This window comes from Dreissena polymorpha, chromosome 10, assembly GCF_020536995.1.
Source record: "Dreissena polymorpha isolate Duluth1 chromosome 10, UMN_Dpol_1.0, whole genome shotgun sequence".
NCBI lineage: Eukaryota > Metazoa > Mollusca > Bivalvia > Myida > Dreissenidae > Dreissena > Dreissena polymorpha.
The window spans coordinates 62,532,487-62,559,156 of NC_068364.1; the positions used below are offsets into that span (position 1 = coordinate 62,532,487).

Here is a 26,670-nt window from a genome sequence, read left to right on the forward strand (position 1 = left end):
TCAAATGAAAAAGGAATATCCAAAGGACTTAGTCACATATGTCCATATTTGTTAAATATTTCATAATCTGTTTAAAAGACAAACAACCCATAGATTTGGGAGATGCTTTGTGAAAAGGGGGTTTAATGCATTCTGCACAGGCTTATCAGGAACGAAACTGTCTGACTAAACTTATTTTTGCTACGGAGAGACTTTATTTTAATGAAAAATATCATAAAAGCAGAAACTGTCGTCCCAAATTAGCCTGTGCGGACTTCATAGGCTTATCTGGACGACACTTTACACACATGTATTAAACCCCGTTTTCACAGAGCATGGCTCATTTCTATCAATCAAGAGCTTTTAAGCCTTCTAATTACAAAATATGCCATCCTGCTTGCGCATGCATAACATGAATTCAATGCAAATTTCCGCTGACCTTGATTTTCATTGATGGTCATCATACAGCCCCCCCCCAAAAAAAAACTACAGCATGAAAAGGTACATGTCTGTGACCAGGTCCCTTACAGAAAATTCCTGATCAACATTAGTAAACAACGGTTATGAAAGGAAATGTTTTATCCACTACATACATGTAAACCAGATACCACCATTTTTCAATATAACCATTGAATGTCTTATGGTATAAGTTTGAATATTTTGCTACCTGATGCTGTTTTATTTCTTTCCTACGACTTGCACCCCTCGATGCAGGGGTGGATGATCGAATGTTCTTATTTTGAGCAAGGCCAGAGTTCCGATCTAATTGGTTGAAGGAATCGTCGTATTCATTGATTCGGTTCATGCCCTGGTGGAATGAGTCACAGTGTTACAATGAAGGACATGTTACATGCTGTTTGCTTATGTCCTAATGTTATGTACAGGTAATGATCATGGGAGAATGGCAATGAGACTTTGGAACATCTAAGGAGATCATTTTGAAGATTGCTTTCTGGGACAAAATTCACACATGGAGCTTTACATAGGAGTTTTTAAAAAAACATGAACTATAGTATCTACCTTATTGCTGATGTATTTAGCTGCTATCAATTATTGGTACATAAAATTTTTATCGATACCAATTTGAGGAAGGGAGCTTTATTTCATGTCAATATCCAGCTTTTACGTACAATTCGAAACAAAGAGGCTTTTTTTTCATGAATATGCAATCAGCCCATTGGGTAGATATCAGTACAGATACCAACTTGTACCGATATCTCATCCATTTCACACAACAGAAAACAACGGGTGAGGAATCATGCATACCTAACATAAATGTCAATATTCCAGTGTTAACGTCACCTAACATCAAGTCTCGTTCAGCTTTGACTGTGCGGCTCAATTTTGATCATGGCTCTGATCACAGACTTGATTATGAAATTTAATTTCTCCCAGCGTTTCTGAAGTTTTTCTATATAATGTTTTATAATGTAAAGACACTATATTTATGGGATTATTTTACATTCAAAACTTTCACTTCAAGCTGTAAAACATTACGTCACTGCAATAACCGTAAAATCAGTTTTTGTTGACCTTTCACGTTCTTGGCATACTTAAGAATAAACTGTGACTTGATGACATAAATGCATGTGCTCTAAACTAGTGTTTCAAAGTCAGAACAGACAGGGTTAAAATGCTAAAATGAATTAGATAGTGTGGTTTTATAAAGGCCCACAAACATATGTGCTTTCCTATAAAGGCCCAAACACATTTGTGTTATCATTGGAATTGTGCAATGGAAGAAGCTTATTGTAGAAACATGTAATTTATTTGCCTTAAGCAATTTGCGATCAATCAATACAATTAACTTATTATTTTCTTGTAAATAGATGACATTAAAAAAGAACAAAAAACTGAATGCAAATACTAATATTATGTTGTTGTTTAAAATGAACATTTTTCAAAGGAACTAAAGTAAACACACAGCCTTAATACATTAAGGAAATTATCAGGGAGTAATTGACAAAATCAGGGAGTAATTGACAAAATATTTATATTCAGTACGAAAAAAACAACAACATTATAATAAGTTTTAAAATGAAATAAAAGCTTTTGTCATATTAAAGAATAAAAAGCACACACACTAACACCAAACTATTCTAGAGCATGCTCAATTAAAACAAACATAATCCATTATTTGTATGCACTATTTTTAATACTTTGTTGACAATTTATGCACAATTTCAACTATTATGTTAATGTAAACAAGAGCACCGCATAACTGGTGCCAACGCTCAGCTGCAGGTGAATTTTTTAATAAATGAAAGCTTATCAGACTTTTTTTTTTTTTTTTTAAGAGGTCACAGTGACCTTGACCTTTGACATAGTGACCCAAATATGGGTGAGGCATGTAGAACTCATCAAGCTCATCAGCTACATATGAAGTTTCAAAGTTGTATTTGGAAGCACTTTGATTTTATTGCCAATGTTCAAAACCTTCACAAAATGTTAAGGTTTTAGCACAACTCAGACGGCGGACGACACGACGAGCTGGCTGTGACAATACCTCGGGTTTTCTCCGAAAACAGCCAAGCTTAAAATGAGGGTAAAAAGTACACTGGCGATTGAATACCCAGTGAGGGAATCATCTGATAACAACAGCTTTCACAATTTTTAGTAGAAAAGCCACTTAATTGAATATGTTGATTGATAATGAACTATGTCTTTTTATAGCGAACTATTTGTCATTCGGTACCCCTCGCAGATTATCATAATCGGACTCGGGAGAAATACGGGTTGAAAGTAGTCCGCCCACGTGATACCATTCTAAGAATGTTACAACTACAAAAAACAATAACAACGACGGCGTCCATAATTCCCGTAGAGTTTTTACTTGCTCTGGCTTCAGAGCATAGAAAATCCCCATTTTCATCTTTGCTAAATGTAAACAACTCGCAAAACTGGCTATGTTTGTTTTTACTATGTTATTTTGATTCGCGTAGGCCCGCGTAGGTAGACCGCAATACCGCTTCCGAAATGTGTATTCATACTATCTCCTTCGAGGTTCTTATCCGATGTTTGACGGAAAGGGCCGAGAATGTGCGATTGACTATTTGTGTTGTTTGTTTTTCTTTTTTAAACAAAATAACACATGAATTAGCAGATACAGTTAAAACTAGTTATACACAATTTCATGTTTAAAACAAGTAAAGGCATACACATTCCCATCATAGTGAAGAGGGTTAGTAACAGAGGAGATAAGTGAAAAACTACAAAAAGCAGTCAGGAAAATCATGCCAATTAAAAATATGTCTCTTATATCTGAAATAAATCAAGGCAATCCTTTGAATCCTGATCACAGGACAATCAAAGGACGAACACACAATTCAATAGAAAAGAACTTCTAAGTAAAATTTCTGTGTTCAGCATAAATATATTTTCAATATTGATGTCTGTTATTTGGCTTTAATATGTTTTTGATCAATGATTCATTTTTGACAATGACAAGAGTTCCATGTTTATGTAGAGTTTCACGTGTTACCAAGGTTCACAGTTTGGTAAAACCACATCCCCTGCAAATGTGAAATCTGGAAATGACCAAGTGGGGGAAACGCAAAAATTAAGATCTGATCACCATGTGCTACCAAATACCAATGATTTGAGCATTACTTTTTCTATCTGAATGCTTTTTTACTTGACTGTTTTTGTGAATTAGAACAAACTGTGCAAGACTTTGAAAAAAAAGACTAAATAACCTCCAAAGAGCCAAAGGCCCAGTGCTTTAGCCTCAACATTTTTACTTGAATCTCACAGTTTATTTTTTTGTTTACTTTTGTGTACATCATTTTGTGCTTTTTTGGTGATTTTTTGTCTGCAATGACTTATAAGCCAATGGATAACATTATAACAGTATTATAGCTTGGTAATGGATTGTTACTTTATTTTTTATGCACCACAAATGCAAGGGTGGTATATCTGGTTACATATAAAAAGAAAATCTCTGTTTAAGAAATAAAATTATTAAAAAGTCGACAAAGAGGATTTCACGGCAATCAAAGAAATCCTTTTATGACAAAATGCTGTTAATGAAGTGTGTTAATATAGTAACAAGTTGTGCTATTTTTTTCATTACAATGCTATATTTCACTGCATGGTGATGGTAGGTAGAAACAGAACCTTAGGTCATGTAAGTTTACCATATGTTATTTCTCGAGACATCATAAAACAATTTCCTCTGAGAAAATTTATGTCATGTCTCTGAATTTTTCCAAAAGATAGTGTTATGTCACTCTAAGGTTACCATTACTTTTCCGTTAATGATACATAGCATCAATGAAAGGCAGATGAACCTAAAAATTCCTCTGAAGAAATGGAACTTGTCACGGTAAATGTTGATATTTCAAACATGCCAGTGGGAATAGTGTGTATTGTGCAACAAGGAATGCAGTGACTTGTGTATATACAAAATTTTAGTGAAATATAGTATAACCAATGCTGTTAAAAAAATATATATTGTTATTCTCAGCTGAAATACCCCAAATATCAATTTTCGTTCAAGTCACTTGCATTCCAATATGATACCTAATTTGTCATTGCCAAAAATAATACATACATAATCACCATTCTGTTCTTAGCCTTTTCAACCTTTTTTTTCAAAGCTAAAGACCTGTGAAAGTATTACTTGCCACGTTGCTCCAGTTTACTTTAATATCCGCTCCTTTGGTAGAATCTGAAGATCATTCCATTCTTCCCAAAAACCGATTTATATTGCAAACAACAGTACCTTCAGTTTTTTTAATGGCTACATCTTTCAAAAAAATTGGTAAATTAAACACTGTAGGTATATTTGTACAGCATTTAAACAGCATAATTTTCCTGAGCAAGAAAATAGAAACAACAGTGAGTTAGTGAAACATTAAAAGGGTGCTACATACAAATACAATCATGCGATCATGCATTATATAATGCGTTATCCAATTTTATGACTGCCGAAAGTTTAATTAAAAAAATTTAAAAAATGATTTCCAATTCCAATTTTAGTTGTACTTTTGTGAAATGCATACAGATGCATGCATAAAAAATGTCATAATTTTAAAAACATGTACAAATATTCTTAAGAATTTGTTTCAGTTAAAAATGCAAAGCCAGTTTTGGATATCACATGATTAACAATAAATATTCTATAATTTTCTACCACAGAAATTAGGGAGTGGATACTCTATGTACAGCTTTCGCTCATATGCCAAAATTATTTATAGATACCTAAATATCAGCAACATTTTGCACATTCACATTAATGTTGCGATAATTAAGCAAACTTTAATAGAACTTTTTTTCAGTTTATGACTGTTCAGTAAACTGTTTTCTAACGGTATATATATACATATTTCAAACAGAAATCTGTCCAATGCCCATGGAAAATATATAATAAAATAATTAACATTTATATACTCTAACGTATAAGAATTACTTAATATGTGATACAAAACCTTTCACCACAGCTAGTACAAACATCATGCAAAAACAATGTGCATATTAAAATACATTTCAGCCAATGCATAGCCACTGTGGGGGGATCAGGGGGAGGTAAATTTGTTACGCCCCCGTAGGGGTTATCTCCCCTCCCTCATGGTCGTCTAAATTTTCATGGTTCTAAACAAAGTGCAGCGAAATACATAAGCAATGACCAATTTTGGATGGTGGTTAAGAAAGCATAGGACTATCAAAAGGCAATTTTCTGACTCTGTCAAACAACAGTGACAGTGATTAAGTGGTTATTATGATGTCGGCAAAACATATTTTGGTTTATGGCAGATTATCGGACAGTGTATACAAAGCAAGCATTTAATAGCCAATCAATGAACCATTGCAGTTGCAACAGCCAATAAGGTTGCTTGTAATAAATAAGTTGCAATTTTTTCCATATTTAATTAAAGTATTTTTTCATGATGTGTAAAAGAAGTCAGTATATGAACCAAAGCCTTCATTTGTTTGACATTTAAACTTAGCATAATTAAATGCAAGCAAACACCAAGATTTGAAACCTTGCTAGAGCTGTTTGGTGCCCATTTTAAGACATTAAATATTATTCTATAAGTTATACATTCTACTCAATCAAAAAGTTTCATTCAAACTAAATCATCATGTAACAACTTAGTTATCAACATGAAGTCTCAATTATTTCATAATTGCCATTATTTTGTTAACTTTTACCAGATCAATCGTATTCGAAAAGTACCAATGTGTCCACCAAAGAATATATTTTCAGCAAATTAAGTTATTCAAATTGTTATGTTTCATTGTAACTTTTATCTTGCAGAGCAATGCATTTTGTACTTACAGCTTCCTCGTTGGACTGGTCCTGAAAGAAACAAATGCATAATTGTTACTAAACAAGGTTCATCAAATAACGGGCTTTTTTATTCTTCCATTTCTAAATATCTTCTTTCTTCAATAAATAATTGAATATTCATGGGGTAACAACAATAATTCTACTTTCATGACACACAGTTGCCTACAAAATATTTATCAGGTGAAAACACACAAGAAGGAGAATTAATAAATCAGTAACATAATGTTTCCTATTTTTCAAGTGAAAAACACACGAGAAGAAACATTAAAATTTAGTAAAAACTAAATAAACAGATAATGTGAAAGTAAAAAAGCGATGCGATCATCAAGAAACTACAACAGTGCAATTGCAAAATGCACCAATTGTTCATAGCTCATATTAAAAAAGGGGCTAATGTTCATAAAGATCAGAAGAACTATCTTAAGTTGCAAATGAGAGACGATTTTTAATTTAAAGTTAGTTGTGATTTACAGTCACAAAATGTTTCATGTAAATATAGCAACATTTATTCAATTGCTACTCATTACTGAATTAAATATTTAATTTTAAAATTGAACTACCTGTATAATTAAACCAATAAAATACCAAAGAACACTGTATTATGTGAATTGGGAATAAGACATCAAACTGGGAATGGACATCATTTTGGTGATTTTCTCAAACAAAACTATTCATTTCATGATCTACATATATTTTTGTAATATATTATCTATAATTTAAGCTTAATAAGAAATTTTCCATGACTTTTTTATTAACAGTGATTGAATTTGTATCATTTAAAGTGTATTGCGCGGCATGGACACAGTTTCATTTCATGAGGATTTTTTTTTATAAATTAATAAAAATCCAGTTTTTAAGTAAAATCCATTTAAATGATGCTATTATATATGCAAGTATATGTTTTAATTATAATTTGTAAAACTCGATAAATGCAACATATAAAACTGCATATTATGCACTTTTGATAAAACACAATTTATTCCAAAATTGATGTCTTATTCCCAATTTACATAATACAGTGTTCAAAGGTAGTGAGTGACAAGTATTTTAAAAAAAACACAATCATAACCTAAGATTCACTTACAAGCATTATGAACATAACACACACACACATCTAGCCACCAAGAGTTGTATACTCACACACTGCAACCAACATATATTAAAACATATCACATGTAGTCCTGGTACCAAGAACTGTCCTCTTTACGAAGTCCATCCAATCATGACAAAGTCCATTCAATCATGACAAAGTCCATTCAATCATGACAATGTTCATGCTTCAAATCACTGACAGCTTCCAACATAATTACTCCAATACATGACTTTTGTTTGTCATTTTCTTTAGTTTTGTTTAACTTTTTCAGTTTGCATTAGCTTTCTTATACAGTAATTGTTGTTACTCTGTGTCAAGACTGAACCATACAAAAGAATGAGAACATATTGCAATTTGTTACACTTTTTGTTCCAAATACAGCACCACTCTTTTTGACAAAATAGATTTGTTTTCTTTTAAATTAAAGCAATTGTAAATATATTTCATCTAAATGTCTAAATATAGTTCTAGCACAAATTCAAAGCTTTCCTTGTTTCATAGGTATGTAGGTACACGATCTGATAACATGGTCAGATAAATTATATTTTATATTATTTTTTTATTACAGGAATTTTTCTTTTGTCAAAAATTCCAAAATAAAAATAATAAACATAAAATTTACAAATTGTACAGAGATTATGGCAACATTCATACAATAATTTAAGGTCGTTTAAGATAAAATTAAGTTCCAGAATTTTTGAATTCACAGAATTTCATGTGAACAAAATTAAATGATTTGACAGTAATTATAGGTTATTAGACGTTTCACTGTACAATACGGAGATATATTTGGACGAGCATACAGTTTGACGTCATATTGGACGAGCCATTAGGCGAGTCCAATGTGACGTCAAACTGTGTGCAAGTCCAAATATATCCCATATTGTACAGTTTAAACGTCTAATAAGCTTTTTATTCTATATCCCTTTCTTCAGCTCTTTGTTTCATTTTAATTTTGATTTTAAAATGCTTTAATTGCATCTATGCTATTTTCAAGACAAGCGCCCGTGTGAATCAAATATACCGTAGTACATTCAGATACTTTTTCTCGGTAACGGCTTTTATCGTTATAAAACAATTGCTTAGTGCACTTGTACTCAACTGTCCAATATGAAAAAAATACAGTCTTTTTGGATCCATTACCGGAATATATTGGACGGTCACGTGGTACATAATTATGAAGAATGCCGATTGAATAAATTTATTGGATATAGAATCATAAAAAATATTAGCTCACTCCAGGTCCAGTGTAGCATAACTCAGTCAGAACAGTGTTAAATGTTCACAATAACATGTAACAGTATTATGCATTGAACTCTTCACAAATAAGTCACACAGTTATTTCAGACAACTTCACAAATAGCTAGGCAGCATTTTATTTTGATGAAGTTATTATGAAACACAAATCAATCAGTAAATTAATGATTTGGGCAAAGATTGATTTAAAACTGTTAACTTTAAAGACTTTAAGACCAGAAACAGCTTAAAAAAAAAAGGCCAATGTCAGAACATGCAATGGCCATAAATGCAACAATCCTTTAAGCATGTTAGCTGGTTTTGGACAAGACATTATTATAAATAAACAAGAGCACCGCATAACGGGTGCCACGCTCGGCTGCGGGTGCAGTTTGGAATAAATGAAAGCTTGAGAACATTTTTTTTTAGAGGTCACAGTGACCTTGACCTTTGACCTAGTGACCTAAAAACCAAGAATGGGTGTGGCATGTAGAACTAATCAAGGTGCAGCTACATATGAAGTTTCAAAGTTGTAGGTTGAAGCACTTTGATTTTAGAGCCAATGTTCAAAACCTTAACAAAATGTTAAGGTTTTAGAACTATGCAGACGGCATAAAGCAGACGAGCTGGCTTTATAATGACAAGAGCTAAACATAATCTTAGGACATTTAATAAGAAGGGAAATACCTGCAGGATTTATGACAGCCAAGTGACCTTTAAGATTTCTCATATTTCAAGCAGCTATTATTCAATAAATCCTGGTAATCAAACTTGACAGATGTATTATTATTATAAAAAAATGTTCAAGAATCACCAATGAGAAAACACGCATTACTGGAATTAAGATTGAAAACTCCACCTTGTTAATTCAAGCTGCAAGGCCCAGCCACTATGCAGTATATCACTCTGACAAGGGCAGCAAAACAATCATGTATTAAGCACTCCATGCTGCCTATACACGCATCAGACCCAACAATACCTTATCTTGCTCTGAGTGAACCACTTGTGGGGATCCAAGAGTTTCGGGGAGAGTTTGCTCATATTCATTGTCATCATCATTTACCTCCCCTGAGGGTTCTTCCATGATATTGTTAAACTCCAAATTCAGAGTTGCTTCCCTTCGCATAGCAACATCATTTTGTTCAGTGTTAGATCCATCTATTGGCAAAGGTTTCACTTCATCCCCTTTTTTCGTTTCAACTTCAATTGTTGCTGTATTAGATTCGTCAAATGGCATACCATTATTCACTTCATCCTCTTTTTCCATATCAATGTCATTGTTTTCCATTTCAGCTTCATCTATTGGAACAGGCTTCACATTTTCATCATCTTTATCCAAGTTTTCGAAAAATTCCACAGTCTCCTTCACATGACCATCAACAATGCCCTCCCTAACCTTAGCAGATGAATTCCTATTCATATCATTAAGCATATCTGCTTCATCACCATTACCATTAACCAACTCATCAACAATCTCAATACTCTCCTCCTTGTAGTCATCTTGCACTTCACCGTTCGCCTCGCCATTTATCGGCGGAAGAACATCTAACTTTTGGAATGGATTTTTATTCTCAACACTCTCAGAATTTACCTCTTTCACCTTCGACGGGCCATTGGTCTCCTTGGTGCTCTTCTTTTCCCCAGTGCCGTTCTTCGAGTCTTTTGTCAAGCCCTTTGCCTCTTTTGGCCCATTCTTCGTCTCTTTTGGCTCATTCTTCTTGAGCTCCTTGGATGGCTGCTTATTGAGCTCGGTTCCAGGCGGGATGGGTGTTATCTTCTCCTTAATGTCCTCCTAAAAAGGCCACAGCAAACAGGTGCAATGCTTAGGAATATAACCGGTGGGTGCTTAATAGTGAAAATGCTAACAAACACACACAAAATGGGAACAATTGCAATTACAATGGTATGCTTAGATGTTTTAATGGTATGGTTTAAATTTATCATTTTCTATGTAATTGGTCATACAGCTTTCTTAACTCTCTTGATAGTTAAAGATGTAATGGTTCATTTATTGAATCAACAATACAAATGTTTCTAACGTTTCGATTATGAGCTACTATGATAAATATACTTGTTCCATTAATAACAACTTTTCATCCAAATGCACAAAAGGACATACAAAATTAGTTTTTTTAATAATTGGTTATTAATGTTACTTAATAAGTGTAATTATTTTACCTCAATCAATATTGAGATAAACAATTTTTTAAGTATTATTATTTTTTATGAAAACATGTTTACTTAAAAAAATAACTATAAACTACACGAGACATAAATAGTTCATTCAATGCAGCAATACTTGACTTAGCATCTAGCGAAATAAGTGTTAATGACTATACACATACCAGAGAAGTTAAACATGTTACAAAGTATCGAAGTTATTTCTTGCGCTAGAAAGAAAAAGCCGTGCAAAAACATTAAAAAACAGAAATTGTTAATGAAAAAAATACAAGTTTTCCTCTGCAAGTGGAAATGATGATATTAAAAGGTGTTATTACAGCAAGGACCTAAATAATAAATTGTTGTCTGAGTATGCAAGATTAAAAGGATAGTAATCCATGATCATACAGATGCATTTTCAATACAACACATTTCTAAATTGCAGCATATTTTGTTATAAACATTAAAATCAAATGCATATTTTGGGATGTTTGTAACTCAAAAATCAATAAGCATCCATGTGTAATATGATGTTATGCAAGCTTGTGAAAGCTGTAAATCTTAATTTTCTCTATGTGGTGATGGTCATCTAAGGGAAATAAGGACAAAGCAAAAGTTAAGCAAAGGGAATATAAAACAGGTTGATGAAATGTTTTGAAAAATTAAAAAAGTAATAAATAGAGAAATAAATTAATTTACACTTGTACTTAAGTCCAACAATTTACATGCTGTCCTTAATTTTATTAACAAGTTTTTGCCATAATTGTATGGCATCCATATCACATTCCAGGTATAAGTCAGCCTGAATGTGTATTTGTAAATTAATTTTCTATGTCGAAATGTTGGAAAAAAACAACTAAAACATATAAACAGAGCAACATATTTTATGCAAAATAGTGTTGATCAGTTGGTTTATTCTTGAGTTAACTTATATAATTTATGGTCTTTCAGTTAGATCAACCTCACAGATGGTAGTATATCATAAATGGATCAGTTCAATTGAGTCATATTGCGGACACATGTTAATACTTGATCAGGAAAAATATCAACATCTGACTGTTCAACCTGGTTCATACCACCTTTTGTTTGTTAGAGAACTGAAATAATTTGTGTCGTGAATTGTCAAGGGTTGCCAAAATTAATATTAGACAAGAGCATGGCATAACGGGTGCCACGCTCAGCTGCGAAAGCTTGTCAGAATTAATTTTTTTTAGAGGTCACAGTGACCTTGACCTTTGACCTAGTGACCCAACAAGAGATGTGTTTGTCAGAAACACAATGCCCCCTACTGCGCCACATTGAAATAAAATTTCTATTTATCATTTGGCAGGTATAGACATCATCTCCCTTTAAAGTTTTATTACTTCCCTTGGATTTTGTCCAATCCAACCAGGGGGGGGGGGTCTAGCAGTCAATTATTACCATGTCAAACATCACTGACAACCAAGGCTTGTGGTTATAAAGAGATCATGTATCTATGGACATATGTCCAAAGGTATGTAATGAACATCAAAGAAATTATAATTATATCATTGAAAAAAAACTTTGAAAAATCAATCATTTGAGTGATAAATAATCAAAATAATAAATCTGTACAGTAACTATGAAAAGAACTTTAATTCTTGGTAAGGAAATATATAATATGAGATTTTTAATTATATAAATTCCTTCCCTTGAAAATAATTGTCTCTTATAAATCTATTTTTAGTAGCAAATAATTAAAAGCCACTACCGTGACTGTGATTGACCACTCGAAATGTGCAGCTCCATGAGATACACATGCATGCCAAATATCAAGGTGCTATCTTCAATATTTAAAAAGTTATGGCCAATGTTAAGATTTTAGCACGACGCTTACGGCGGACGGCAAGCTGGCTATGACAATAGCTCGGGTCTTCTCCGAAAACAGCCTCGCTAATAAAAACCAATAAGTAATAAAGATACAATAGTTATGAAGGTAATTATTTCCATGGTAACTGAAAATAATGTATTCTTCAATGCAGTAAAAACATGAGTATGAAATTGATTGAAAAGTTGTTGTAAAGTTAATTGGAAAGTTATGTAGAATTGATAACTGTAGACAAAAGGGCCATGATGGCCCTAAATCGCTCACCTGACTAACCAAATACAATCCCAACCCAGATTCCATCAAGATAAACATTGTGACCAAATTTCATAAAGATTAGATGAAAACTGTGACTTCTTTTGTCTACGCAAGGTTTTTCTATTATTTGACCTAGTGACCTAGTGTTTGACCCCAGATAACCCAAATACAATCCCAACCCAGATTTCGTCAAGATAAACATTCTGACCAAATTTCATAAAGAACTGTGACCTCTACTGTCTACACAAACAAATTGTTGACGGACACACACACACATGCACGCACACACGCACACACATACGGACGCCGGACATCAAACGGTCACATAAGCTCACCATGTCACTTCATGACAGGTAAGCTAAAAATACTTAACAGACACATTAGTTTCACTCTTGACATTAAATATGGTTAATATCCTATGCATTTTCTGCAAAAGCAAATATATGGGCTTTTTCCTTCATTCTTGTTTCATTCCAATATTCTATAATTGTTACCATGGAAACACAAGACTTATTAATATCTAAATAAACATGCCTTTAAGAGAAACAGGTTCACAGGACTGGGGAAACAATAAGCATGCATCTAGGATTTATAACTAAGTGAGAGGAAAAAGGTCAAAATGTATGTTTGTTTTTTTTAAAGATAAAATTCTCCCCTTAACATATAATTTGAGCACAAAGTCATTAAAATATATCCTTATTGTTAATTGCTGTTTCAATTATTGTTTACGATATGCTCTTGAATAAAAGCTCAACAGACACATTTATAGAATTACAACAGTAATAGTAAATCATCCTCTACTTTAAAAGTATATACATAAGAAAAGTTTTGTGATCTTTATGTAATACTTTCTTTCAAAAAAATTCATTTTGTATTTGCTCTTGACCTTTGACCTTCACAATAAGTAGTTCAAGGTCACAGGGTGGGTACCTCTTCATCTACGACCTCTGCCTCCATTTGATCTATTGGTCGTTCAATGTGAGTATCGTTTGTTTCATTTACCTGTTGGAAAAGTTCATACAAAGGAATACCGGTACTTGTTAAAAGCTTAAGCTTGATTCTTAAAATGGAATACCTTGTGAATTATGTTGTGATTAGTTTCATACAAGTGAATGCCTGTTGAATTCTGTTAGGGGAAGTTCTCAACAATGGAATAATTATAACAACAAGCAAATTCGTTGAATTGATATCCCCCGCCAATATGCTTCTGGACACAAAAGTGTTATATACGACACTCAAAAATGCATTTTTTCAAGATACAAAGGGCCATAACTCCGTTATTAACAGATGGTGTACAATGCCATTTGGCGTGCATCATCCTCTTGTCCATATATATACTCATACCAAGTTTCAATGAAATCCGTCAAAGCACTTCCAAGATATGGCTCCGGACACAAAAGTGCCGGCCGGACGGACGGAAAGACAGATGGACGGACGGATGGACGGACAACGCCAAAACAATATCCCTCCGCCTATGGCAAGGGATAATAAAAGTCTGTAAATCAGTTTAATGCGACAACAAGTGTCAAAAACCTTGTAAATAATGTTGTTAAGTTTAATGCAAAGGAAAAGCTATTTTATTATGTCATTAAGATTCATTCAAAGGTATAGCTGTTAAATTGTTTCATCAAGATTCATACCAAAGGAATAGCTGTTAAATTCTGTCATCAAGATTCATACCAAGAAAAGGCTGTTTTAATTATCTTGTTCAGATTAATACAAAGGATTAGCTGTCGAATTCTGTCATCAAGATTCATACAAAGAGTTGCTGTTTAATTATGTAATTTAGATTCAAACACAGGGATAGCTGTTTAATTCTGTCCTCAGGATTTATACGAAGAAATGCCATTTTAGCTCTTGCAAAGGATTACCCTATATATGCATTGTTAACTAAGTAATATACTTCTATCTTATCCTATCAAACAAATGTAGCATGAGTATAATTTAATGACCAATCCGGAATGTGGAAAACATCAATAATCCCTATTCCTTTAATAAGTGAAAATGTTTGAGAGCAGTATGCCAGCTGATATTTAAACTGTGCATTTAATAGAGGATATTTGTTGGATTTGGTGGAATATAGATTTTAATTTACAAGTGATCATAGAAAACAATATTTTCACGAGTGGTGCAGCGATAATTTTCACTGTTAATTGTCACTGCTTAAAACAGTGAATTATTAATTTTAATTCACTGATATATCTCTTTAAACCACCGCAATTCATAAAATAAACAGATATAGTATGTGAAACTTGTGAAGATAATGTTAGTTGAATCAATTAAGTTGCTTATTTAGAATAAATGCATTTTTTCTTGAAAATAAGGATCAGGTCTGCAGGTAATTTAGAGGGAATTCTCTACATTTGGTGAAATAATTAGTCTCTATTCAGGCATGTATCAAATAACAGAGTGCATAGATTTAAACTCTAGATGAACGTGCCAGAAAAAGAAGTTTTGCAGAAAGAGTCCACTGTTTAAACATTCAATGCAAGACAGAGTAAGTGATGCAAATATCTTGTTCAGATTCTGCTACCAGTGCTATCAAGAAGTTCCAAGAACTATATGTGACAGAAAATAACTTGATTGAGAGTCCTATTTCTTCATCAAAAAAGATTAACTAAAGTGTTAAGTTATTGGCAACAGTCTATTGTACCTCAAAAATCATCATTAACATCGAAAAACATTATCCAACAGGATGATAATTTTCGATTTCCTTGTTAAACGTAATTAAAGTAACATCTTGTTTGTGCTGTAGAAAATCTTTCTTAACATATTCAATGCTAATGGGAATTTTTTTATTCATTTTCAAGATTTTATTTTACTAAAATCCAGCAAAAATCAACTTAAACATCAACATGAGATATCCTTAATACTATGTAGTAAAATAAGTAAATTAATATAGTCCATCCCCCGAATATAAAGGAATGAGTTTATGTTACTCGTTTTCTTACTCTAAATCAATAAAAATCTCCTAAATGTATAGATTAAGTATAGTACATAAGAAAGGTGATTCCTACTAATAAGTTGTCTTATACCAATAACTCTATGAATGCTATCAACTTGAACAGCATATATTGAGTTACTGAAGTAAGCAGGCAATCATAAAGTTTAAAACAATTTTCAATATAGAAATACAAACACATTGCAAAGGCATACAGTTACTATTCATAGTCAGGTGATCATAAACCACCCAGATAATGCCTTACCATGGCTGCTCCCTTGGCATTGTTCTGCTTCTTGGCTCTGTACACCCCACCAGCATCTGCAGCAACAAATGTATGTGTTTATAGTCTGATTATGATACTAAAATCATCTTCAATCGACTTTGACATTTACTCCCCAATCACTGGGATATAAGTCATCTGTTTACATTCGGCGCAGTATGCAGCCATGGCACTTTGGCTTTTTCCCTCAAAGGTACCCATTTATACTCTTGGGTGGGGAGGAGCAAGCGTGGGATTAATTTTTTGCTCAGGAAAATTCCGTGGTCTGAGCGGGATTTGAACCAGTGACCTTCTGGTTCTTAGACCAGTACCTACCACTAGACCAGGGTCCCACAATAAAAGCATCAACAGATCTTAGATATGAGCCCAACTGTGAAAATTAGGGCTTTATGCATGTGGGTAAGGTATTGCCTTAGATTAGACTGAGCTGCAGTCTCCACTGGTATTAACCCTTCAACATGCAGTCAGGATTTGTTCAGTGAGTGTCAAATATGGGAACCAGAGTGTTAACAAGACGAAGGACAAAAGGGGATCACAAAAGCTCACCATTGAGCACGTTGTGCTCAAGTGAGCTAAAACTACATTTAAAAAAAACATACACAATGATTTCTTCTGAGGTCAGAGGTCACTGTGACTATAAGATCAAGCACTGAAATGTTTCTGATTAGCCAGGTTTGTATTATCCTTCAGCCTTCTAAGACAAGGGCTGTTTGTAAAACATGCATGCCCCCCATATGGGCTCTCCGTTGTAGTGACAGCCATTGTGTGAATATGTTTTTTGTCACTGTGACCTTGACCTTTGACCTAGTGACCTGAAAATCAATAGGGGTCATCTGCCAGTCATGATCAATGTACCTATGAAGTTTAATGATCCTAGCCATAAGCGTTCTTGAGTTATCATCCGGAAACCATTTTACTATTTCGGGTCACCAACCAACATTGATTTTAATATACCCCCTCACTGTAAGGGTTTAACAAAACAAAAATTAGACACAGAATGCTTTTATTAAATACTTAAAATAAACAAGGAAATTCCTTGAATTAATAACCCCACCAAATAAATTGTGCTAATGGATGGGTGCAAATCCCAAGATAAACTGTGTAATCCAACAAAAAAACTAAATGTAGGGTAATTGTTAAATGCATTAAAATTCTCCTTATTGATATATCTACACTCATGAAGTTTCACAATTAAAACCTTGTAGAATATTTGAGATACAGCCAAGATAAGTTTCATCCGACAAAAACAACAAAGGACAATAACTCTTAATTTATAAAATGTAGGGTAATGGTTCTTGTGCAAGGCAATTCTTCTTATTGATATATGAAGTTTCATGTTGAAATCTTGTATGGTATCTGAAATATGGCCCTAAAAAGTTACATCATATAAAAAAACGAAGGGCAATAACTCTTATTTAAGAAAGTGTAGGGTTATGGTTCTTGTGCAATGCAAATCACTTCATTGATATCTATACACCCTTTCAGGTCGCCGTGGTGTAATGGTTATGGTGTCCGCCTGGTGACTGTGAGTACACGGGTTCTATCACCACCATAGGAGCCTTCTCAAGATTTCCCCCAAAGACACCAAGTACTGGTTCTAGGCCCAGGAAACAGACTCGAGAGCATTTATATAAGCGTTAGGCTTTCGATGCAATCGAGCTAAAATATATATGTTTAAACTTTAAACTATACACCTATTAAGATTCATGTCAATATCTTATATCTTATAGAGTTTTAGAGATATAGCCCTAAAAAATTGTGACAGACGGACGGACAAAATGGTGAACCGAAAACGCCAATTCTATATCCCTCCCCCGTAGGCAGAGGATAGTAAAGCACTCAGTTGAGCACTTCTTGTTTTCATCATCATTGCACTTACCTTGGTCATAATCTGCCTGCTTCGGTGTACGACCTTTACTTCTTTGTCTGTAGAAAAGAAACAAATTGCTTTATTTTTATTCCCAAAGCCCTTACAAAGATATCAGAATGTGATAACATAATCAGAAATAAAGCCTTCAATTACAAACAGATAAATCTAGTTGTGGCTGGTACATTAAAAACAAGAGATGTGTTAGTTAGAAACACAATGCCACCTATAGCGCCGCTTTGAAATAAAATGTCAATATATCATTTGGCAGGTTTATAAATTATCTCCCTTTTAAAGCTCATTACTTCCCTTGGATTGTATTTTTTACTTTTGACCTTGAAGGATGACCTTGACCTTTCACCACTCATGTGCAGCTTCATGAGATACACATGCATGCCAAATATCAAGTTGCTATCTTCAATATTGCAAAAGTTATGGCTAATGTTAAAGTTTTCGGATGGACGGACAGACAGACGGACAGACTGACGGACAGTTCAACTGCTATATGCCACCGGGGGCCTAAAAATTGTGTTTCAGCATTTGTTTGGTTTAAAAAGCACACGGCAATTTGATCGTGTAATATTTTTTGTAGGAATCCAGAACATACCGGCTGCCTTGTGAATTGGGTGGATTGGAGAATGGCGATATAGGCTCGCTTCCTTTTTGGCTAGATCCTATACTTGGTAAGGGACGATGCCTGAAACATAGAAATTGGATTTGTACAAAACCTGATATGCTTATATAGATTTAAAATCCAACTTTATGTTCTAAATAGGGGAGGTTACGCAAGTTTCCCCCCGATATGCATCTATAGAACGCAAATCTACAAAAACTACATGTACTAAACGGGACTGATTACACAAGTCTTTTTTATGTGTTTTTTTGCTGTTTGTTTTGGAGTGCTGTTTTTCATTTTGCTGTTTAAAAAGAAAAGAAAACAAGACATGTTTCTATAGGTCACTGATGCCCCCACAGTCAAGGTCTACCTCAAAGCTCTACTTATGTCATCAACAAGCTGTTCATGGCCAAATGTGAATTTTGACCTCTTAGTGTGCCCTTGACCTTTTTTGGTAAATAAAACCCTTGATCCAGTTAACAGTCAGACTCCTCATGTTTTATGTGTCAATTTTCTAAAATGACAAACTAACAGCCCAGACAAGCTGTTTCATGGTCCAAAATTGACCTTCGACCTCTGAGTGTGGCAGACAGTGCAACAGTTACTGCTAAATCCTGCCTTCTTCAAGGGTGAGCATACACAAAGTTTTGCTTAATACACCACAACTTTTATATTGACATTAAAGAGCAGTAAAATATACAACACAATCTGACATATAAGTAATTGTACCATAACAAGAGGGCCTGAAAGGCCCAAAGTCACTAACCTGAGTTAACAAGATATTATTGGGACAAATCTTCTGATCAAGTTTCATGAAGATTGGAAAATAAATGTGGCCTCTAGAGTGTTAACAAGGTTTTACTATAGCCATATAAGGAAAAATGCCCCGCCCCCTGGCAGCCATGTATTTCAACAAACCCGCATCATTTTTGAACTCGTCTAATTTATAATCGGGATGAATCTTCTGACCAAGTTTCATGACGATTGGACAGTAAATGTGGCCTCTAGAGTGTTAACAAGATTTTACTTTAGCCATATATAAGGTTAAAAAGCCCCGCCACATGGAAGGCATTTTTTTCAAGCACACATTATTATTTTCGAACTCATCCAAGATATCATTGAGACCAATAGGTTTTGATCAGCAGAAATCTCACAAATGCCTTTAGTTAAAATTGTTATGTAATTTTGAAAGATAACTTGTATATTATGTGTTTTAAAACCTGAATAAAAATCAATCAATCATCAATCAATCAATCTTCTGACCAAATTTCATGAAGATTGGACAATAAATGTGGCCTCTAGATTGTTAACAAGGTTTTACTATAGCCATATTAGGAAAAACGCCCCGCCCCCTGGCTGCCATGTTTTTCCACCAACCGGCATCATTTTCAAACTCGTCAAAGATATTATTGGGATGAATCTTCTGACCAAGTTTCATGAAGGACAATAAAAGTGGCCTCTAGAGTGTTAACAATATTTTACTATAGCCATATATAGCCATATAAGGAAAAATGCCCCGCCCCTTGGCAGCCACATTTTTCAAGCAAAGGTTACCATTTTCGAACTCATCCAAGATATTAGGGGGACAAATCTTCCGAGCAAGTTTCATGAAGATCGGAAAATAAATGTGGCCTCTAGAGAGTTAACAAGATTTTACTATAGCCATATAAGGAAAAATGCTCCGCCCCATGGCGGCCATGTTTTTCAACCAACCAACATCATTGTCGAACTCGTCCAAGATATTATTGGGATGAATCTTATGACCAAGTTTTACGAGGATCTGACAATAAATGTGGCCTCTAGAGTGTTAACAAGATTTTGCTATAGCCATATATTGCATATAAGGAAAAATGCCCGCCCCTTGGCAGCCATGTTTTTCAAGCAAACGTAACCATTTTCAAGCTAATCCAAGATATCATTGAGACCAATCTTCTGACCAAATTTCATGAAGATTGGACAATAAATGTGGCCTCTGGAGTGTTCACAAGTCAAATGTTGATGCCGCACAAAACACGACGGACGACGGACTAAAGGCGATCACAACAAATAATGCTTAAATTCTATTACTTTAATGTAAAACAGGAGTTGTGTTTGTCAGAAACACAATGCCCCCTTCTGCACTGCTTCGAAGCAATATATTTGACCTTTGACCTTGACCTTTCACCACTCAAAATGTGCAGTTCCATGAGATACACATGCATGCCAAATATCAGGTTCTTATCTTCAATATTTCAAAAGTTATGACTAAAGTTTTCAGACAGACGGACGGAAAGACAGACAGACAGACAAACTGCCTGCCTGACTGACTGACTGACTGACTAACTAACTGACTGACTGACTGCTTGGCTGTGAAAGCTTGTCAGAAATTATTTTTTATTTTTTTTAGAGGTCACAGTGACCTTGACCTTTGACCTAGTGACCCAAAATGGGTGTGGCATGTAGAACTCATCAAGGTGCATCTACATATGAAGTTTCAAAGTTGTAGGTGGAAGCACTTCAATTTTAGGGCCAATGTTAAAGTTTTAGCACGACGCCTACAGCGGACGGAGGACGGTTGACGAGCTGGCTATGACAATAGCTGAGGTTTTTCTCCGAAAACAGCCTCGCTAAAAACTATATGCTACCCTTAGGGGGCATAAAAAAATATTTTGTTTAGCGAAACTTTTATTTTCTTATCCTGGACAGAAGGACAACCATAATTATATGTCCAGCCCTGAGATACAACGGTAGATCATAATTTTTATGTTTATGTAGCAATAACTCTAATATTACTACAAGAATGAGACTACTCACAAGTGTCTGTTCAGTAAGTTCTCCTAAGAATTGTCTCCCTTTCTGTTATTGAATTCTCTCCCTTTTTGATATTGATAAAACACGTTAAAGACTCTATGTACAAACCATCATTCAAAAATTAAATGAACTTACAAATGACCTTGAACATTGCAAGAGCACGCTTAGAATATAGCTCTACCATGTCGTCTCAGGGCTGTCAGGAACAACAAAATAATAGATCTCAAAAGGTTACAGAAAGATTCTGCTAGTCCAACAGTTACAGGACAGTAATTTGGCTTGAATTTCCTTACAAAACATAATGTTGACATTAAAACGATTAAACTTGAGGTATTACATTACTTAAACACTGTACTATCATAAGTTAACAAGGGATGCAGGTGCATACACTCATCAACAACAATTGACACTATTTCCAAAGTTCCACATGTAGTCAGTTTTGTTGGTTTTTAAAATGAATATGTTTGTAATTAACAATAAACGGCTGTTTTACTATGGAATTACTGTCTCACAACAGTTGTAACATTATTGTGATCTCTAATTGAGTAAGTTGATGTCATTCATTTTGCACCATCTTTTGTTTGTATTTATCATATTGAAATATTTAGGGACAACACAGGGGGCTTTCTTCTAGAACAGCATTGTTGTTTTTAAATAAAAATTAAAACACGCCATAGTTTATTGGGTAGCATTTTAAGGTCAGAAAAAGTAATTTTCGGTGAAATTTAAATACACTTGTCAGACTGGACATGTTAATTTTATCAATTAATTTTGAGTTCTGCATTTATATATCAACAAACTGAAACATTACCTTTGACATTAATAAGTTATAATTTAAACACATTTCATTATGTTAATTTTGAAACACAGTCAAGATACGTTACCTTTGATAATGCAAAAACTTTCATTTAAACATATTTAATTATGTAAATATACACACACAGACCAAATATACAAATGTACTTCTAGGACAGAAGCAAATAGACAAACCTATAGAACAAACAAAACCTCCTTCATAATAACGTCATCACTTGGGTTCAACATGAGGTTCAACAGTCATTGTATTTTCATATTTGAGGTTTCATTGTTCAACAAAATGTGTACACAGATAAGCTAACAACACTGAACATATCATAAGTGAAGACATACCCAGTATTTTTCACTGTTTGCTACTTCAAACAAAATTCCAAGGCTTGCACTTACTTGTTGAGGCTCTTGTTGTGTTTGAATCCTGCATCAAAGTCGGGGAACGAAGGGAAGTTGTAGGCAGGGCCATGGCGAGGGGACACCCCCACACGGAAGTTTTTCTTGCCGTCAAGGTGATAGATTTTGTCCGCCTGAAATGTCAAAACATGCAGCTTTAATGTATCTGATTTGACCACAGCCACATTCACGAGTGCACAACAATGATGTCTTGCATATGTCTGATTTACCCCCATTAGAAATCTAATGTCACAAACAACCAGTAAAGATCTCCCTGATATACTGTCAACCAATCAGATTAAAGGGAGAATGGCCATTTAGATAATTCCATGACCCATTCCTACAAAAGTTTCAGAGCTGGGCCAGAAATCAAACCAGCAATCCTCTGACCTCGGACAATTAGCCAAGCACTCTAACAACTCCTTAGCAAGGTTTTGGTTATATCACAGCGGTCATCTAGGCCCTTGACCAAAACAATTAGATTTTACCTCAAAATTCTAATAAAATAAAGGTGTTAAATCCACAGAGGAACACTGTATTATTGCTATGTATAAGTTAAATGTAACCCACATTGAATGGGTATTAATATATCATTTTGTTTATCACTTGCTGCCAAGGAACATTAATAAAATTATTGTTTAAATTGTTAAAAAAGTTCTGGAAAGAAAAGTAATATGCCAGTAAATATTTCAGTTTAAAAAAAAAGTGAGAATAACTTACCTGCAGTTTTTTCTCATTTTTCGGCAAGACTAATACGTGCTCATCCTGTTCTAGGTGTTCTGCATCGGTGATCTCAGTGAAATTTTCGCTCTTTCCACCCTGATTGATCACTTTGTAGACCCTGAAGATGAACACAAAGTGACTTCAATATCATACTATTACACTAATAATTTGTATGAGAATTCTGCTACAATAAAGTAAAGTATTCTACAATAAAGTAAAGTATGCTACAATAAAGTTAAGTATGCTACAATAAGGTAAAGTATGTTGCAATAAAGTAAAGTATGCTACAATAAAGTAAAGTATGCTACAATAAGGTAAAGTATGTTGCAATAAAGTAAAGTATGCTACAATAAAGTAAAGTATGCTACAATTAAGTAAAGTATGCTACAATACAGTAAAGTATACTACAATAAACCAAAGTATGCTTCAATAAAGTAATATATGCTACAATAAAGTAAAGTATGCTACAATAAAATAAAGTATCATTGAGTCATTAACTTGCATCACAACAGCTATGAGTAGTGCGCTCAAGTACAAAAGGGTTATACATGTTTTCTGTGAGTGACCTAAAATCAACCTCACACGGGGAAACCTAGGCTTCATGTATACGCGTAAAGTTTCATCCACGATGAGCCTGTGAAGTTGTACATGCTTGTCATGGACAACACTTTCCGTTTTTATTAAATGTTTCGCTTGAAGGAAGTTTCTTTTTCTGTTCTTTTCTTTTCCAGCGGAAAGTGTCATGCCTGAGTAGCCAATGAATGCGGACTGCTCAATGCCTGAGTAGCCAATGAATGCGGACTGCTCAGCCTGAGTAGCCAATGAATGCGGACTGCTCAATGCCTGAGTAGCCAATGAATGCGGACTGCTCAATGCCTGAGTAGCCAATGAATGCGGACTGCTCAATGCCTGAGTAGCCAATGAATGCGGACTGCTCAGCCTGAGTAGCCAATGAATGCGGACTGCTCAGCCTGAGTAGCCAATGAATGCGGACTGCTCAATGCCTGAGTAGCCAATGAATGCGGACTGCTCAATGCCTGAGTAGCCAATGAATGCGGACTGCTCAATGCCTGAGAGCCAATGAATGCGGACTGCTCAGCCTGAGTAGCCAATGAATGCGGACTGCTCAATGCCTGAGTAGCCAATGAATGCGGACTGCTCAGCCTGAGTAGCCAATGAATGCGGACTGCTCAATGCCTGAGAGCCAATGAATGCGGACTGCTCAATGCCTGAGTAGCCAATGAATGCGGACTGCTCAGCCTGAGTAGCCAATGAATGCGGACTGCTCAGCCTGAGTAGCCAATGAATGCAGACTGCTCAATGCCTGAGAGCCAATGAATGCGGACTGCTCAATGCCTGAGAGCCAATGAATGCGGACTGCTCAGCCTGAGTAGCCAATGAATGCGGACTGCTCAATGCCTGAGAGCCAATGAATGCGGACTGCTCAGGCTAATCTGTGAGGACACTTTACACGCATGCATTAAACCTTGTTTACCAAGGGCAAAGAGCAAATTTAATGAAATGAAACATTAAAACTATTTCTGCTCTTTAAGCATCTATTAAGAACATAAGAAAAATTCAGATACTTTTCTAATGACTGTACTTACAAGGAAGTGAGCCATGTCAATAACACTAACTGCAAAAACGAACTAAAATATTCGTTTTCAAGGTTCTTTTGTTTACTACTACAGTGTAAATGAAACTTTGGAAATGAGAAACAAAATTGAAAGGTAAACTAATGTACTTTTCTATTGGCTGTAGTTGTAAGGTGCGTTCTATTTCCTCGAGAATCTTGATGAAGTTCTCGCGGTCCTTGTAGCGTATTGACACTGGGCAGTAGGGTCGCTCATTCTCTCCGTTTACATGCACTCTGTAACACACAAGGTCAGTTTTGACTTATTACTGTAGATTCATTGTTATCTCTTTCAGTGCTGGAACCGAATTTTGAATGCCTTTGCAAACAGTTTGGATCCAGATGAGATGCCACAGAACGTGGCGTCTTGTCAGGATCCAAACTTTTTGCTGTTCTGATAGTATTCTTTGATAACAAAATAGAAGAAAATGCTAATTTTAGAAATTCAGCAGAAGACATTTTAGCAGACGAAACATTTCCCAGCATGCAAAGGGTTAAAAGTAAAACATTAATAATTGTGTTGCTTGGGTGGATTTTCTGATCCATAAATTTATAAATTCCCATGCAATTTCTCACTTTTTTGTCCAAATTCAGAAATCAACAATTTAATGTGTTCAAGAATATGTTTACTTTAAACATGAAATTTAATGCCAGCGAATATAAAAAAAACTTACATTAAACACACTTTCTTGTTATTTAATTCAAGTGAAAACGTTGATTAGACAGGCAAACAGAAATAATTGAATATAATTTTCAATGTTAATAACACAGATGGTGTTTGAGCCTGGCTCTGGCTTCAATTTTACTTTTGTGATTTATTTCCGATGATGGGATAAACTGAAATGCATACCTGAGTCTGAGTCCACGTCTGTGTTCGTTCAGGTAGTAGGACCGGCCCGACTTGTGCCTCAACCTCTCCTCTAGTGCGTGCTGAACTGGTGTGTACTGTGAAACAAACGATCATGCAAACCAGTAGTTATAAAATTATGCTGGCAGACCCCAATCTTGTGCAGCAACTGCATAAATTATATTGTTTTTGTTTATTTGGAATTATTGCCATTCTCAATAAGAATTTCATTTAATTGTGAAATTGGGTAGATCTAAGATTTTATGAGATCAGACAACGCAAAAGCCCTCGTATATAGAGAAATGACCTCTCTTATATAGGGAAAGATCCAGGTTTCAACAAGATGAAGGTGATGCTTAAAAGAGGCACAATCGATAATGGAACCATGATAACGACGTTATCATACAATTTTATAGATATAGGGAATTGAAATCTCTAACACTTGCATAAAATTATGAGGTTTAAAATCTATGTCTATTAATTTACCACAAAATAATTGCCAAAGCATATTAAATTTCAAGAGAATTTTGCGTTTACAAAATTACAAGCAGCCTGGGGAACTAAAATGGATCAGGTCACATCATTCAACTTCTTCACTCTAGATCTTTCCCTTGAATGTAATAATAAAGTAATTTTGGTTGGCATGGTGTTATTCCAAATAAATATTAGTTGCCATAAAAAAGTCTTGTTCTGAGATTCATTTTATGTTTGTTTGTCCGAGCTGTTTGTGTAGGGTTGTTTGTCCAAGCTATTTTTGAAGGGTTGTATGTCTAAGCTGTTTGTGAAGGGTTGGTAATTTGTCCATGCTACCGTATTTGTGTAGGGTAATTTGTCTGAGCTGTTTGTGTAGAGTTGTTAGGCGGAGCTGTTTGTGTAGGGTTGTTGGGCTGAGCTATTTGCGAA

General features: G+C 34.6%; 1 protein-coding gene across 13 annotated transcripts in view; it reads right to left on the reverse strand.

Annotated features, from left to right (window-relative positions):
* LOC127846934 (doublecortin domain-containing protein 2-like) overlaps positions 1-26,670 on the reverse strand; it is a 101,955-nt gene that overhangs the window by 17,573 nt on the left and 57,712 nt on the right. For 7 of the 13 annotated variants that reach the window (XM_052378363.1, XM_052378362.1, XM_052378361.1 and 4 more), the window contains 11 exons: positions 25,771-25,865; positions 25,032-25,157; positions 23,285-23,405; positions 22,565-22,698; positions 18,563-18,652; positions 17,968-18,014; positions 16,071-16,126; positions 13,795-13,866; positions 10,192-10,392; positions 6,260-6,280; positions 647-787 (listed from right to left, as the gene is read on the reverse strand). In XM_052378363.1, coding sequence (XP_052234323.1) covers positions 647-787; positions 6,260-6,280; positions 10,192-10,392; positions 13,795-13,866; positions 16,071-16,126; positions 17,968-18,014; positions 18,563-18,652; positions 22,565-22,698; positions 23,285-23,405; positions 25,032-25,157; positions 25,771-25,865 — 1,104 coding nt within the window. The remainder of the gene's footprint in view (positions 1-646; positions 788-6,259; positions 6,281-10,191; positions 10,393-13,794; positions 13,867-16,070; positions 16,127-17,967; positions 18,015-18,562; positions 18,653-22,564; positions 22,699-23,284; positions 23,406-25,031; positions 25,158-25,770; positions 25,866-26,670) is intronic. The other 6 variants (XM_052378369.1, XM_052378371.1, XM_052378373.1 and 3 more) reach the window with 4 other exon arrangements.